General features: G+C 47.3%; 1 protein-coding gene across 6 annotated transcripts in view; it reads right to left on the bottom strand.

Annotated features, from left to right (window-relative positions):
• Kirrel3 (kirre like nephrin family adhesion molecule 3) overlaps positions 1-10,077 on the bottom strand; it is a 615,828-nt gene extending 605,751 nt beyond the window's left edge. For 2 of the 6 annotated variants that reach the window (XM_045145243.1, XM_045145247.1), the window contains exon 1: positions 9,281-10,075. In XM_045145243.1, coding sequence (XP_045001178.1) covers positions 9,281-9,335 — 55 coding nt within the window. In that variant the 5' untranslated portion in view covers positions 9,336-10,075. Of the gene's footprint in view, positions 1-9,280 lie in introns of all 6 variants that reach the window. The other 4 variants (XM_004665474.2, XM_045145248.1, XM_045145244.1 and 1 more) reach the window with 3 other exon arrangements.
• Positions 10,078-14,918: the final 4,841 nt, after the last annotated feature.

The following is a 14,918-nucleotide window of genomic DNA, read 5'->3' as shown; positions in this document are numbered from 1 at the left end:
GTGGGAAGAGAATGTAGCTCAGTGGTACAGCATTAGCCTAGCATGTGCAAGGCCCTAGATTCTGGCTTCAATTCCTAGTACAGAGATATTGGGGAGGAGAGGGGAGAAAAGGGAGAGGAAAGAGAAGAGGGGAAAGGAGAGAGAGAGAGAGAGAGAGAGAGAGACAGGGAGAGAGAATATGTCTTATCTTCTATCCCAATATAAGATCTGCTCATGCATGGTTTAGTGTTCATGGCTTAGGAGCTACCAGCACACTGAGAAGCATCAAGCCATGCCAAAACAGTGAACTGGGTTAGGAAGAACTTTGGTCAAGCAAGGTAAACTTTCTGAGGAAATGACAATATCCTGTCCACTTCTCATTGTTATCATGGTGGAAATGAGGTATTACTTGTGAGAACTGTGATTTCTGACAATTTATCCAGATGCCAGTTATCAGTTGCCATGATAGAAACACAAGTATTGTTACCACTATCGTTCAACAATAATCAAAGGAATTTCCTAGGTGTCCAAAAGAAAATGTGCTGGTAAAGAGATCTAGAATGCATGTTCTACTCCCCAGAAGTGCTACCCAAAGTAAATCAAGTGTGAAGAGATATGATTCAGGGAACCCTTGCATGTACCTTACCCATTCTCAACCCACTTCTTAGTTGATCCTGGGTTCCTGATCACCAAATTCTTTTCTTAGAGTGCTTGTAGCAACAGAAGACTACCCAATGGGCCAGCCTGGGGCAGGATATTTAGACATCCAATGTACTGGAAACATCACTGACCACTTTCTTGCAGAATGGCTAGCGGTTTTGTCCCCCAGTGAGCCAGGTCTGCCAGTCTCCACCACTTCCTGGAGAGAACAGGCCTGAGAGGAGAACATACAAGTAGACTTGATGGCATTCTTTTATTTTATTTTTTTTAAATTTTATTTATTTATTTATTTATTTATTTATTTATTTATTTATTTATTTATTTACTTATTTGAGAGCGACAGACACAGAGAGAAAGACAGATAGAGGGAGAGAGAGAGAATGGGCGCGCCAGGGCTTCCAGCCTCTGCAAACGAACTCCAGATGCGTGCGCCCCCTTGTGCATCTGGCTAACGTGGGACCTGGGGAACTGAGCCTCGAACTGGAGTCCTTAGGCTTCACAGGCAAGCGCTTAACCGCTAAGCCATCTCTCCAGCCCCTTGATGGCATTCTTTACTCCAGAATGGAAGGTTTCCAAGTACAGGAAACTTATAAAATTTCTTCTGGGTAGTTATTTAGCTTGTAACTCTGTTTTCCCCAAATCTAGTATGGTTGAGTTTCCTCTTGAGAGGAAGACATCATCAGAAAATGTCCCCAGGTATCTCTGAATTTTTCTCCCAGCCATTCTTGTTTCTCTTTCTAGTTGAGTACTTAACCTCAGTGTCAGGCTACCTCCATCCCTATAGCCTACAAGGAGTCCTAGAGAAGAAACCCAACAACCTCTTTTTCTGTGCCTTCTATCCTTTATAGTTCAGGTATCCTCAGCACTGACAGCCCCTGTTACTCTGTGATCTTGTCACATTGTTGCTTCTACACACCTCTGGCAGCTCTTCTTTCCTGATGTCTTTCATTGTCTCTCCTCTGGAATGCAGACCAACCATTAACTCAGCTCCTCATAACCATTCTCTTGCCTGCTTTCCCACTGTTGTCTACACCAGCTATGAGGGAAGCTGAGCTAGAAAGTGACTATATGTTGACTCAATTCTACATTTTTTAGTCTAGTGTGAAACACAGAGAACACCAAGAATAGATAACATGTTGATCCCCAGAGCCAACATACTGAGAAGAACACAGACCCATAAGCTATTAAGCATGTTTTAAAATCTATCCTCCAAAGGTTTGTCATGATATCCATGGCCATGAGCCAGCAGACCTTGCCATTCCCATTTCCTCGCCCACTTCTTAGAATGCCATGTTCCAGCTACTCACTCTAGTCCCTAGTGCTGAGCACACAACACTCAGTTCTACATCCTTGCCTTTGCACACACTGAGGTACAGCATGCACCACTTGCTTCACTCTTTATCTGGAGAAATAGACATCCTTTAAGATCAAACATAAATGTCATTTCATTTGGCCAGCCTTCCCTGATGTCCTGGGCTGTCTCAGCTGTCCTCACAGCATGCTGACCGCTTTGAGTACATCACACTACCACCTTGATAGAAGTATCTGTTTCCCATCTACAGCATTTGAGGGCTGAAATGTGGTCTTTCCATCTCTGCATCAATCTTCAGTACCGTGCCTACCACATAGGAGGCTTGCAGTGAGGGACCAAAAGCTGAGTTTCTGCATCACAAAATGCTATTTGAGACTTCTGGCCAAGATGCTGACTGCCTAGCTGTGCTGCAAATCCCGGGGAAAGAAAGATAGATGCAGATCCTAAGGAGAGAGCCACCCCATCATACCTCAAAAGGGCCCCGGCTGAACCTAAGGAAAATTGGCAAAACAAGTATGGGTGCTGTTTTCCTAATGAACCAGATACCAGCACAAGGGGGAAGGAGACCAACACAGAGAAAAATCAACTCCTGCTAGTCAGAGAGCCAGAGCTTCAGAGGCTCCCAACACCTCATCACTGAAGCAGACCAAACATGAACCCAACATGGCTCAGGGAAATTTTGCAGAAGACGGGGCAGAAAGAATGTCAGAGCCACATGTTGGGTCATGATATGCAGAGACATTTATCTTACCAATAAGTGTGGGCTAACTCCACAATGCACCACCCATTTACATCAACAATGAGGGGCCAATGGGGAGGGGGTAGGTCACGGATGAGCCTAATAATAGTACCAAACTGCCTGTATTTGCCGAATACAAAACTAATTTAAAAAATGCTATTTGGGCTCAAAAGAAGGAGCAATCAATTTGGTCTACTGAGATCCTCCTCAGTGGTGCCTGGGAAAGAGTGTGCAAGGGCAAAAGTCAAATCTATCTGTCTTTGCTTAAACTCCTGGACTCCAATTTCTAATTCCTATAACCATTCATTGGAAAGGATCTGAACTTGCAACAACTATCTTATGCATTTTGTCAAGAAAACAGACCATCTAAAATATTCAGCCTGATATGTCTAAGACAGACACATGTGGGTGCTGGTAGTATTAGTTTCAATTAACCAAACCGAGCCTCAGGTAGATCTGCTTGACTTTCAATACATGAGCACCTAGCATAAGAAGAGAGGGAGTGTGTTCTGCCTGCCAGAGAAGTGGCTAATTTCTTTGAGATTATGTAGACATCATTATACCTTGGCAAGTGGTACATGGGTGCCTGCGTGTGTGTGTGTGTGTGTGTGTGTGTGTGTGTGTGTGTGTGTGTGTGTGTATGAGTGTGGGGCAGGAGGCCATGGGAAGATTTCCAGGCTGCCAGAAGACCTCAAGGGGCTGTAGGAGTTGTGTGTTTGGCTACATCCTTGGGAGATATTCCCACGACAGGGTTGGATGAATGTCCCGTTCCACACAGTCCCTTGGGACCCCAGTAGAAGAACTGTGAAAGGTTCAGGATCCATTCATGCTGGCCACTATTTCAAAGGCTTAAGTTTGTTATCAAGTATACCCAGAGAAAGCTGACATTTATTTAATCCTCATAGTGGAGTTGACTGTGTACTCATTGAAACACTGTATGCTTATGAAAGACATTTGTTTCCAAGCAGCTCATGCTAAATTGCAGTAATATAAGGGAAACACTTATCCAATATTGACATTTATTGACATCTAGAAGTGTACCATCAGAATACTCATTTTTACCATTGGGAGAGCAGAAAGGTTGGGGGGATATGCATAATATTTGCTACTTAGCTCTTCTAGTGGGTTAGAAACAGAAAATGAATGAAAGGTCATGTTCACGTTGTCACTAAGCCTTCCTGTGACCCTTCACTGTATAGAATAGAGTGAGTTCTCAGAAAAGATTGAGGCTGAAGTCCTACTGTACTTAGTAATAAAGCTTTGGCAGAATGTAAGAAACATCCCCAGCATGCCTGAGAGAGAAGCATTCTAATGATCTATAAGGTATCTATATTCTTACCTGACTTACACACCTAACTGGGTGAACTCTGCTTCCCCTTGGGAACAGAAAATGCCACATGATGACATACAGAATGATGATGCTCTGTGTCAGTAGAGTCAGCTCTCGCCTCCTTCCCCACTTGATTAGGAATATTGGAAGAAGCTAGAGTGATGCGGACAAGGCACTGGGTGTGGCACTCTCCCTTGAACATTCCCCAGATAACAGTGATGATTCACAGAACCCCAGAAAAGGGATAACCTGCAAGTCAGTAGCTCCAAGTAAACCCTGGTTCATGAACTCTGGTGTGCCCACTGGCCTTGAATGAAAACTGGGGCTCCAATGGCTTGTCTGCATGAACCATCATTATAGACAGATTGCTTCCATAGTGGAAGTGAAGTGTAGATGGTGGCATGCTCATGACCTGCCTGACTTTCTATTCTGGAATAGAACACCACTGTTCCCAGGTATAGGGCGCCTTCAGAGCTTCTCTTTCTCTATGTTGACCCCTCCATGACTGAACGAACAAAAGCCAAGGCTGCCTGTATTGCTTTTTTACCCACAAATCACCTCAGTATCTTACAAGGATAAGGACTGACTACAGCTAGAAAATGATACACAGGCCCATCTCACCTCCCACCCCCCATCTCCATTAAGACCCTAAAATAAGTGCTCTTGCCCTTCTCCCCACTCTTCCATCACAGGCAATTTTCTTTTCTGTCATTTGTGTTTCCAAAACAGTTTATCTTTTTATCTCCTTGGAAGGAAAGTACTCCACAAATCAAAGGTATCATTAGTATTGTTATTATTTTGCTATTGAAATCTCTTGAATTCACTCTGGATTATTCATGTGCTTTTTTTGGGTCTGCATTATAAAACTGACTAAGTCACCCCCACTGGGCTGAACAAAAATGAAAAATTGCATCTTCAGGCCTAATCCCTGGCTCCACCCCATCTCCTGCTGGCCCTGGTTTCCAGCAACACAGGCACACACCAGGCAGGGCTGTTCCTTGGTACTATGCCTAGCTGGCTGCTGCCATGCTCCTAGGCAGATCCTCCTCCTTATACCCAAGGGGACCATGGCATCCTCTCAGTGTATGCCCACCCCCACCCCCCCACCCCCACATCCCCCTGGGGAGCTTCCTTTCCATCTTCAATAGGTCTGCCCCGACAACTGAGAGCCCCCTGTTGTGCAGTAGCCACCCCCATGCCCTGCAGGCATATCTTTATCCCCCCCACCCAGAAGATTTGTGAAAGGAGTGGTCCCTTGGCAGCCCTGCATTGACCTTTCAGGACAAGAGAAGTGATTCTTCCTCCACTAGACAAGACGTCATGCTATTGGGGTGCACGTGGCAGGAGAATCACGCCATTACTTGCCTTATCTTTTGTTAATATGATATTTCTGGGTAAGAACAAGTGTTCCAAAGTTGTTGTTCACTCCCAGTTTCCCTTTCTGATTCTCCTCTGTCCAAACCCCATCTGCTCCCCTCCGTTCTTTGGGTTGTCTATGATGTGCCCGCGTTTTCTTCTCATGCTTCTCTTCAGACTCTCCCCAAGAGAGTTCCTGCCAAGTTCAAGACTTCTGCAGTGGCTCCTTTCTTTCATGTTTCCTGTCACCCCATGGCTCCTGAACTCTGGCCAGCATTCCCCACCTATTGTATTCCACACTATGGCTGCTTAATACTTTTTTGTTCCCTTGGAGAGTCAAGTGGTCTCTGCTATCCAAGGACATTCTCTGTCTCTCCTTTTGATGTGTTTTGCTAATCAGGAAAGCATGAGATTTACCCTTGATTAATCCTCAGCTTGGTGATGTCATTCACAGATAAATTCAAGTTTCCTGTCACCCCAAATGTTGAGAGCTACAAGGTGAACTGGCATAACCAACAAGATATCTGGGTTTGGCAGAGTTGGAACCTTGTGAACCAACCATCATTCAGCAGGACAGGATGCTCTGGCAATGGCAAGCACAATGTCAAAGTGTGGCAAAAACCTTTCCCAGAGTAGCTGGAGTAGAAGTCACCAAGTCTGCATTACTATATGTCCCGAAACTGTCTCAGAATTTGAGATATGAGGGGAGGTAGGGAGTCATCAATCCTGCTGAGACCCCATATCTCCAATGCTACCTAAGTTGTAGCACTGTATGTGAAGTGTGGATTGGCTGAGGTTTGAAGATTAAGGAATGAGTGGAAGGAAATGGTCGTCGGTATGCTGAAATAATAAAGGGGGAAAGGTAGCAAGTTATAAGTTTATGGATGACAAGAGAATCAATTCTTTTTCACCCAGGGGGCAGAACATGCCATTTCTCCACAGGAGGCAAATTGTGCTGTGACATTATCTTTCTCTATACAGAACACGACCGACCATCTTGACAGTTGAGGGAAGAGGCATCCCCAGCAAGACAGAAACCCACAGACACTACATACTGGCAACTCTCCAACCCTCTGAGAAACCAAGCCTAGGGACACTGGCAGAGTGGGAACAGAGGGAAGTCACTTAGCCTATCTACTTCCACCTTAAGAAAGATAAAGAAATATGTGATATTGATTGACATGAGAAGCTCAAGCTTTAGGAGAACAAGGATACAGCACATTCTTGACATTCACTATACATTTCTGCTTGCTCACAAGTGTCATGGATGAGAGTTAAGGTGAATACTCAAGAAAGCAAGAAGGAAAGGGCAGTTGAGATGAACTTGGAGTTTACCAGTATGTTTGTTATTAAAACCATCAGAAAACTGGGATGCTTAGAACCTGGGAGCCAGAAGCATGCTAAATACATTCCCAGAAACTCCAAGACTCATAAGTTCCCACTGGGAGAGATGCTGGGTATCAGATAGCTGTGTTACAAAAGTGCCTGATAGGACCTTTACCAGACTCCTGGGCCCTGGTTCTGAGTGATGGGCTATCTCTAGCCTTTGCACAACTCCCTGGGAAAGAGTTTAGAAGGAACAGAGTGTAGAAAGTAGGATCCAGGCTGGTGGCTCTGTGGGGGTTTCCAGTTGGGGGTTGTACCTCATTCCTTGGTCAGGGACCATAGCAGGACTCATCTGCAGACATCCAGAATAGTCCTCTCTGTTTTTTCTGTCTAGTAGCTTGATGAATGCATGGCAATGCGTAGGGTAGAGCAGTAAGTGTATATATGAAAAAGGTTAAATAGAAGATAAATATATCAAATAATACCCATGTTTTTTTAACGTCAGTGGTCTAGTCAAAAGATATCCATACCATGTTGCAATGAATCCATCAAACATTCTCCTATTTCATCTTTAGTTGCTATAGTGAGGGCAGTGTATTCAAGAGACACAGTGTTCATGAGGAGGTTATTTAGACTGCCCAGGTCCACTTTGGTCTCAGTCTTTCCAGAGATCTGTTATTGGAGTCCCATGGACTACACAGCTACCACTTGGTAGGAAGGTCAGTGCTCATCAAGCCTATGGCACTCAGGAGTGAGGAGGGGATATGAACTACAGGTTGCTGTAGCTTCTTCCTATTGCCCTCAGGCCTAAGGATGGATGGAACAGAGCATTTAGGTAAATATTTAAAGATTCATATGAGGGAGTCAAGAAATAGCTTGAGAAAGGAATAAGTGCAGTAGAAGATGCGCTTGGTAATGATTCAGGCAGGCAGGAAGGCACTTAGACACCTATGGGCTTCCAATACCAATCTGAAGAGGCAGCATAGATCAAGCTTCTAAAAATACAAGAGTGACTAGAACTCTCACAAGTTGTGTGTGTGTGTGTGTGTGTGTGTGTGTAAAAGCCCCTCCTCCTCTTAGGGATTTCACAGGAAACTTCATGAGTAAATTACTAAGAATCACAGAAGAATGGGAGTTAGTGTGCTTGTATATGAGTGTGTGGGGCCCATAAGTTAGCATACCACACATCTAAGAAAGAGGGCATCTCACAAAGTGGGAATATAACTGAACTTGTCTCTGTATCACTGTTTTAGGATAGTTCTTATCCAGCCTGAAAACTCTGGGGAAAGTGATTTATCTTCCTGCTGCTATAAGGAACCCATGAGCTGCACACAATCATATGGATTCATAGGCATGTGTGCACACACACTATAAGTGTGTGCAGACATAGCTTTACACACACGATTATGGGGGACGGCCCCCAAGTTTAATCAGGAAGGCAAACTGTAAAGTTTGAACTGTATGGATAAGGGGGAAATTGGCAGTGGCGAGGGAAGAGAGAAGGAAGAAAGCCTGGTTTGGGTTACATTAGCTTCTCCTGACAAGGGCAGCAAAGGAATACACGCTGTTTGCTTGTAAAGGCAGCCATCCATGGCAATGCTTTGCTTTCTCGAAAACTTTTACCCTTCATTTAATCAACAGATGGATGCGCTCTGTTGTGGATTTTTCTGAGAGAATCCTGTCCCTCTAAGAGCTGTGCTGGCTGGCACAAATGCTGCCTCAGATGGCAAGGCGGCAATGGCATTCCAAAAGAGTGGGAAGGAACTGGTTCACTTGTCCCCTTCAAACTCAATTCCACAGGTGACTTTTGATGCCTTCAGCTAAGTAGGCAGAATTTCACTCTCTGCCCTCCACCATGATCAGCCAGCCCCGGGATTCCCAGTGGCAGTGAGCTCTGAGGTAAGAAAGTTCCTTTCCTGGAGTCCACCTGCCAGGCTGCAGAGAGGAAGCGATCAGCACCAGAGACAAAATTCCATTTCTACCCCGAATTCAGTGCTTGGTACATTCAGAACTCAGCCTTACTCGGGCAGCTGGATGACATTCAGTGAAACTCTCTACACGCTTTCTCCACCAAGGCAAGTAACCCTCAGAGCGCATCCAGTCCTTGCATACCCCTTCTGCTTCCATTCGCTCTGAGCACTCTCAGGCAAGTTAGATCTTACTGGAGCTGGGATCGCCACCTGACCAAGACTCCCCTTCCCCAGTATGGCTGTGAAGCAAGTGGGCGCCCAGAAGTTCCCAATGGCCTGGCCACATGGACACTAGCTAATCAACATACCGAGTGCATAAAGAACTCATTTGCATCAGAGAGTTTGAATTGGACGTGGACAAGAGAAGAGAAAGCACCCCCGCCCCTCCTCCCAGCCCCTTTCTTCCTAGGGAACCAACAATACCGTTTTGTTGGGCTGGTAGCGGCCAAGAAGCCGCGGAGGTGCCTGTGGGCCGAGGCGCACCAGTCCTTCGGAGTTTCCCAGCGTGCCCACCTGGCAGCCCGCAGCCTCCCTCCGCGCCCGCGTCGCGCGCCCGCCCGCCCGCCGACTTTGCTCCAACTCGGGCTGGCGCCGGGCTCGGATCCTACCTTGACTGAAGAGGAAGAAGCAGAGGAAGGGCAAATGGAGCTGGAAAGGTCTCATTCCTCTGCGCGCCGAGAGCCGAGAGCCGGCCGGCAACTTGGAGGTGCAGGGAGTTTCTCCTCAAGCTCGGCGGCTCGGCTCGCGGAGCTGCTCAGCCTGCGCCGCCGCCGAAGCTCCAGGGCTCCCCACCACCATCTGTCTGTCCGTCCGTCCGTCCCTCCCTCCTCCCGGCGCCTTCGGGCTCTTTGTGCCTCCGGGTATCTGCAGCCAGCCGAAACAAACTGCTTGTTTTCAGCGTCCTCGGGAAACCGGGGTCCTCAGCGATGTCTCCCCTCGGAGCAGATCCATTCTCTGGCTCTTGGCATCCCAGGCACACGGCTTCCTTCGGCGGCTCCTCCCACAGCCAGCGAGCGGGCGAGCGAGTGACGAGTGACAGAAGGGCTCCTTTCACCGAGGCTGGGGCGGGGGGAGAGGGAGGGGAAACAGGTCGTAATTAAAGAGGAAACACTTGGAGAACGGAAAGCTTTGCGAATCGGAGCGTTGGAGGAGAGGCTGTGTGCTCTTTCCTTCTTTTTCCTGAACAGGCGGATATTGGGCTTTTGTCACCATGATTGACTAAAAAGCGTCGCGGGCCAGGAGCGGAGCTGTGACTTTTTTGTCCACACGACGTAATGTTGTTAAACGGGAGTGAAGTTACCCACGATTAGATTCATGCACACGCATCCAAATGTGTGTGCCTTTGATTTCTTGCACAAGGAACTGGCAACGGGCTGAGAGCGAGCCAGGGAGAGGCTCGGAGGGGTGCATCTTCTCCCAGCCAAGGACTTGGCTAATGTGTTTGAGACAAGCATGTGTTGCATTTAGGCACTTTTCCTAGGGGTGGGTGACTCACCCCTGAGTGCTTGGATCTCAGTTTGCTTTGCACTGCTCCCCAGAGAACAAAAAAATGCAGGAGGGCTCAGGAAAGCAAGCAGGTTTGTGACACATGCCCATTTATTATTATTATCCCAGTCTGTGTATTTCTTAACAAGGACCCAGGAGCAGTCTGTCTTTGCATTTGGAGCCTCTTCCCTAATGAGCACTACATCACTCTGAGCATGTGTTTGTCTCCAAAAGGTGCTGTGAGTCTGGTTGCGAAGGAGAGGCCAAGGTCATAGGCAACAGCGTCCTTAGAACAAGCAGGTCTTTAACCTGTCATAAAATCCACACTAAGATCAAACTCGTTTCCTTCAAGATATCAACATGAATTTATCTAGGTCTATTTACCTGATAGACATTTAGGCATGCCTAGCATAAGGAGGCCATGGGGGAAAATAAAACAGACCATGCCTTGAGGAGCTCATAATCTAGAGTGGAAGGAGAGCACACACACACACACACACACACACACACACACACGAGATACAAATTATGAGGATCTTAAAACAACATGTAAAAATATGCAGTGTTATACAGAGTGGGCCAAGGGGAAAGCTGAGAGGGAGGAGAGGAAAGTGAAAGATGCTCTCTCAATGTGTGCCATTCAACATTCAATTATAAAATCAATCATTACTTTCTGCAGTCCTTGGACCCTGGGGAGCCCTTTTAGGAATCCCTTACCTATCACAGGTTTGGGGGGCAGTTTCTTCTGACTACAAGGCACACTCCAACTCCGGATTTTCATGTGGATGTGGACGTTACCTTTAAAAATATACACCTTAGGGTTTATGAACATGAAAGAAGGAAGCGGGGGCAGTGCAGCGTTGCTGGTTGGGGCTGACACCTGGAAGTTGACATCAAAGATCTACAAATTAGTAGGTGTCTGCTTTGTTGACTTTTTTATTCTTTAACTTAATAGTTTGTTTAACTGCATCCCTTAGAGGCTGTTAAACATATCAAAGGGAAATTTGTAAGTAAGCTGTGGGGGCGGGGGTGGGTGGGGGCAGTTGAATGCTGAGCTGCAGAAAGAAAAGCAACCTATCAGTTAAATTAACAAACAGGGCACAGAAGCAACCTGTCAACAAGGCCCTAGACCATTAGCTCGGTATAACTGATGATGCAATGAGACACCAAAGGCAAATCAGAAAGAGGGGGAGGAAGGGAGAGAGAAAGGGAAGGAGGGAATAATTCCAAACAGCATATGGCATATATTAAGGTTGAAAATGAGGTATGTATACTTCTGTAACTTTAGTAGTAGGTCACCCAATCTATAAGGCCAGAGGAAAGGTCTGGATCCCACTCTAAGGTCAAACCATGAAGTGAATGAAATGATTAGAATGTAGAAGATACCCACCCAACCAACATCCAATATTTTAACTACTGAATTTTCCTTTAAGGCTATTGTTTAATTTTCATTGCCAGGTCCTAAATGGCCCGCGGCCAAGGTTTGCTTAATTCAACCCCTCTGGGGAAATATTACGGTAATAAGGCCATGAGGCCAGCAAAGTGTGCAGTGCATGGTCTTCTGACTCATTGCATAGGCTAACGCACTGCTCTCACTATTGCGAAGAAGAGGCAGAGGCTTCGGTTGGGGCACTGTTTCTTTCTCGCTCTGGTCCCTAAGATTGACCTCATAGCTCCCCAAACTGGTTCCGAACCCACCCCTCCCTGCCAGCCTTGTTCCCTCCTCCAGCCCACTTGGTCCCTTCCCTCAGCCTCTCCAGCAGAAAGAGAACAGACTTGAATTAAGCAATGAACTGCCTGCTTCTAACAAGACCGGGAGGCGTTTCAATCCTGAGTGCCAGAAAACCAGCAGCAATCTTCGGTGGCCACCACATGGGGCAGAGAACGCGAGCGGTACCTGCTGGACCCGCCGGGCAGCAGGGCTCTGGCGCCAGCCCCGACGGCGGCCCGGCCATCTCCGCACGGCGGCCGGGCAGCCTCACCTCCTCCCTCACCTCCTCGGAGGGAGGTGGGCAGCTGGGAGCCGAGGCTCCGCGGGATGGAGATGCGCGGAGAGTCCCCCAAGACCTTTGGAGTGCGAGGCCAGGGGGGGCTGGACACCTCCGCATTTAGGGGGCGGCACGTTGGGATCGACGGGGTCCCTGAGCACAGACGGAGGAGGTGGCAGCCTCCGAGAAACAGCACCAAAGCAGCAACTTGGGAAGCCGCCCAACTTGAGATTTTCTGCCCAGCCAGGTCTCTGTGGCGTCCACGGTGCAAGCCAGGCTCCCTCACCAGCAGGTGGCAACCTCTTCAGTCTTTCTTATACAGTCGCCCCACTGGGTCGGACCCTAGCTCGGGTCTCCAGGCTTTCAGCATCAAGCGCTGTGTTCTTTGAGCCCTCTCTTCCACCCCCTTCCCAGCGGGACTAACCCTAGGGGATCTTCCCGAGTCATGCGCAGCTCATAGCCCTTCTCACAGAGAAAGGAAATGGCTTTAGAGTCCGCTGCTTGCTGGCCAAGAAGTTACAGAAGAGACAGGTTCCAAACCCTGCTCTCTGGCAGCAAGCATATCTCTTGGGGTTTTATGAAATCTGGGACAAAGAACCGAGTGGAGGTCTGTCTGGGTCTTGGCTCCGGAGAAAGAAGCAATGTCCTGAGCAGGCTGTAGGTCAGGCAGACCCTGCAGGCCTGGGCTTATCTAGGTCTCTAGTGACCTTCCTGGCTGTCAGTACACTATCAATAACGTTTATTACTCTCTGGGTTTTTGAAGAGCCCTGTTTAGGGTTCTTAAAGACTTTTGGAATGAATACATCAATTCTTGTTCTTGGAAAGTTTTGTCTTGTATGTGGAGAGAGGTATACACAAGTGATTACATGCAAAAACCATCAAACATCTTACTGCCTTTTCAATAAGGCAGGACTTGCCCAGGTCATCTTTCAAGGCCCTTCATTCCTAGATGGGTCATACTAGGCAAATATGCCTGAGACCTTACAGGAAGCAGTAGGGCTGCAAGGCCAGTACTGAGGACGCAAACCTCTAGCCTGGCGTCCCTTCTGTCTTGCCTTCCTGGCTCTCCTCACAGCCCATGCTGGGCCTGATTGCCCCTCACTGTCTTGCTGTGCCCATGGGGACCCTTAGGACCCATATAGAGAAGGAGAGGGGTCTGTTGTGAGACAGGTGGTCATCACCAGCATCCTGTTCCCTTTTTAATGCCTCTTTGCCATAGTCGATGCACAGAGATAATAAACCACATCCTCTGTTTTCTGTACTTCCTGTCAGTACTGGTTAAAACCCCTGGTCCAGAGATTTAATGCATTTTGAATGGGTCCCTACTGGGAGTTCAGAGTAAGCTGACTCTCTAGGCCCAAGAAAGTTAATAAGCGCTGGAAGCTACATACACTTCCAGAAACCAATGGCTTCCAGAGGTCCTCTCTGGGTGGCAGCCATCTGACCTGGGCAGGGACAATCTTCCAGCCTATTTCTTTTTCATTTCTTTGAGCCACATTTCTTGCTCACATCGGTGTAGGTGGATTACAAGACCTTAACCCCTGTTCACTGTGGTTGGTCTGTCTGCTACAGTGGAAAGGGCGGGAAGAACCAGGTATTCAGCTTTTGGAAGCTTCTTTGAAAGAGCAGGATGTCTGTCCCACTGACTCACTCAAGACCAGGCCCATCTGAGTTGGTCACTGTTAGCCTTTGAACCTAGCTGTGGTCTGGCCAATGCTAATGTTTATATACATTTTATATGCATATGTGGTGTGCATGTGTATTCGTATTACTATGTATGTGGGTGCACATGTGTACAGGTGCATGTTTACTTATGTGCACACGGTGTTGAGGCCAGAGGCTGACTTTAGTTGTTGTGATGGTTTAACTCAAGTGTCCCCCATAAACTTAGGTGTTCTGAATGCCAGGTCCCCAGCTGATGGAGATTGGGGAATTGGAGCCTCCTGGAGGCAGTGTAGTGTTGGGGGAGGGCTTATGAGTATTATAGCCAGTTTCCTCTTGCCAGTGTTCGGCATACTCTCTTGCTGTTGTTGTCTGTCTGATGTTGCCAAAGAGGTGATGTCCACCCTCTGCTCATGCTATTGTTTTCCCTGCCATCATGGAGATTGCCCTCAAGTCTGTTCGCTGAAATAAGCCATTTTTCCCCCACAGCTGCTCTTGGTCAGGTGTTGTCGGTCAGCAATGTGAACCTGACTGCAACAGTTGTCTTCTTCAGCTGCTCTCCTTATTTTGTGAGATAGAATCTGACACTAGAGCTTATCAATCAGCTAGACCAGCTATCCAGCAAGCCCCAGAGATTCTCCCATCATTGCCTCCCTAGCATTGGGATTACAGGCCTGTGACACCACACCTGTCCTTTTATTATTATTATTGCTGCTGTTGTTGTTGTTAATTACATGGGTTCTGAGGACCCAAACTCAGGTTCTCATGCTTGTGTGACAAGCATTTTCCCTATTCAACTATATCCCCAGCCCTGGCCATTCACATTTGAGAAGCCCCAGTATGACTTTCTTCATCTATAAGGTGACTGATCTGTCAGTGGATCTTCAAGATCCTTATCAATCCTCAAATCCTTCTGTTTCCCAAAGTCCCTAATTTTTGGTATGGAAAGAATTGGAACAGTGTCTTCAATGCTATCAGTGTCAGGGCAGATTATTTTCAGTACTCAATCCCAGCCCCAAGGAAAATAGGCAGTGGCTGTGAGATTTGCATTCCCCGCCACCCCCATCTCATGTTCATTCTACAACTTACTTGACTAGTTCTGCTTCCATCC

The sequence above is a fragment of the Jaculus jaculus genome, chromosome 3 (assembly GCF_020740685.1).
Source record: "Jaculus jaculus isolate mJacJac1 chromosome 3, mJacJac1.mat.Y.cur, whole genome shotgun sequence".
Classification (NCBI taxonomy): domain Eukaryota; kingdom Metazoa; phylum Chordata; class Mammalia; order Rodentia; family Dipodidae; genus Jaculus; species Jaculus jaculus.
The sequence above is the reverse complement of the archived record's forward strand: the minus strand, read 5'-3'. Positions and strand labels throughout refer to the sequence as shown.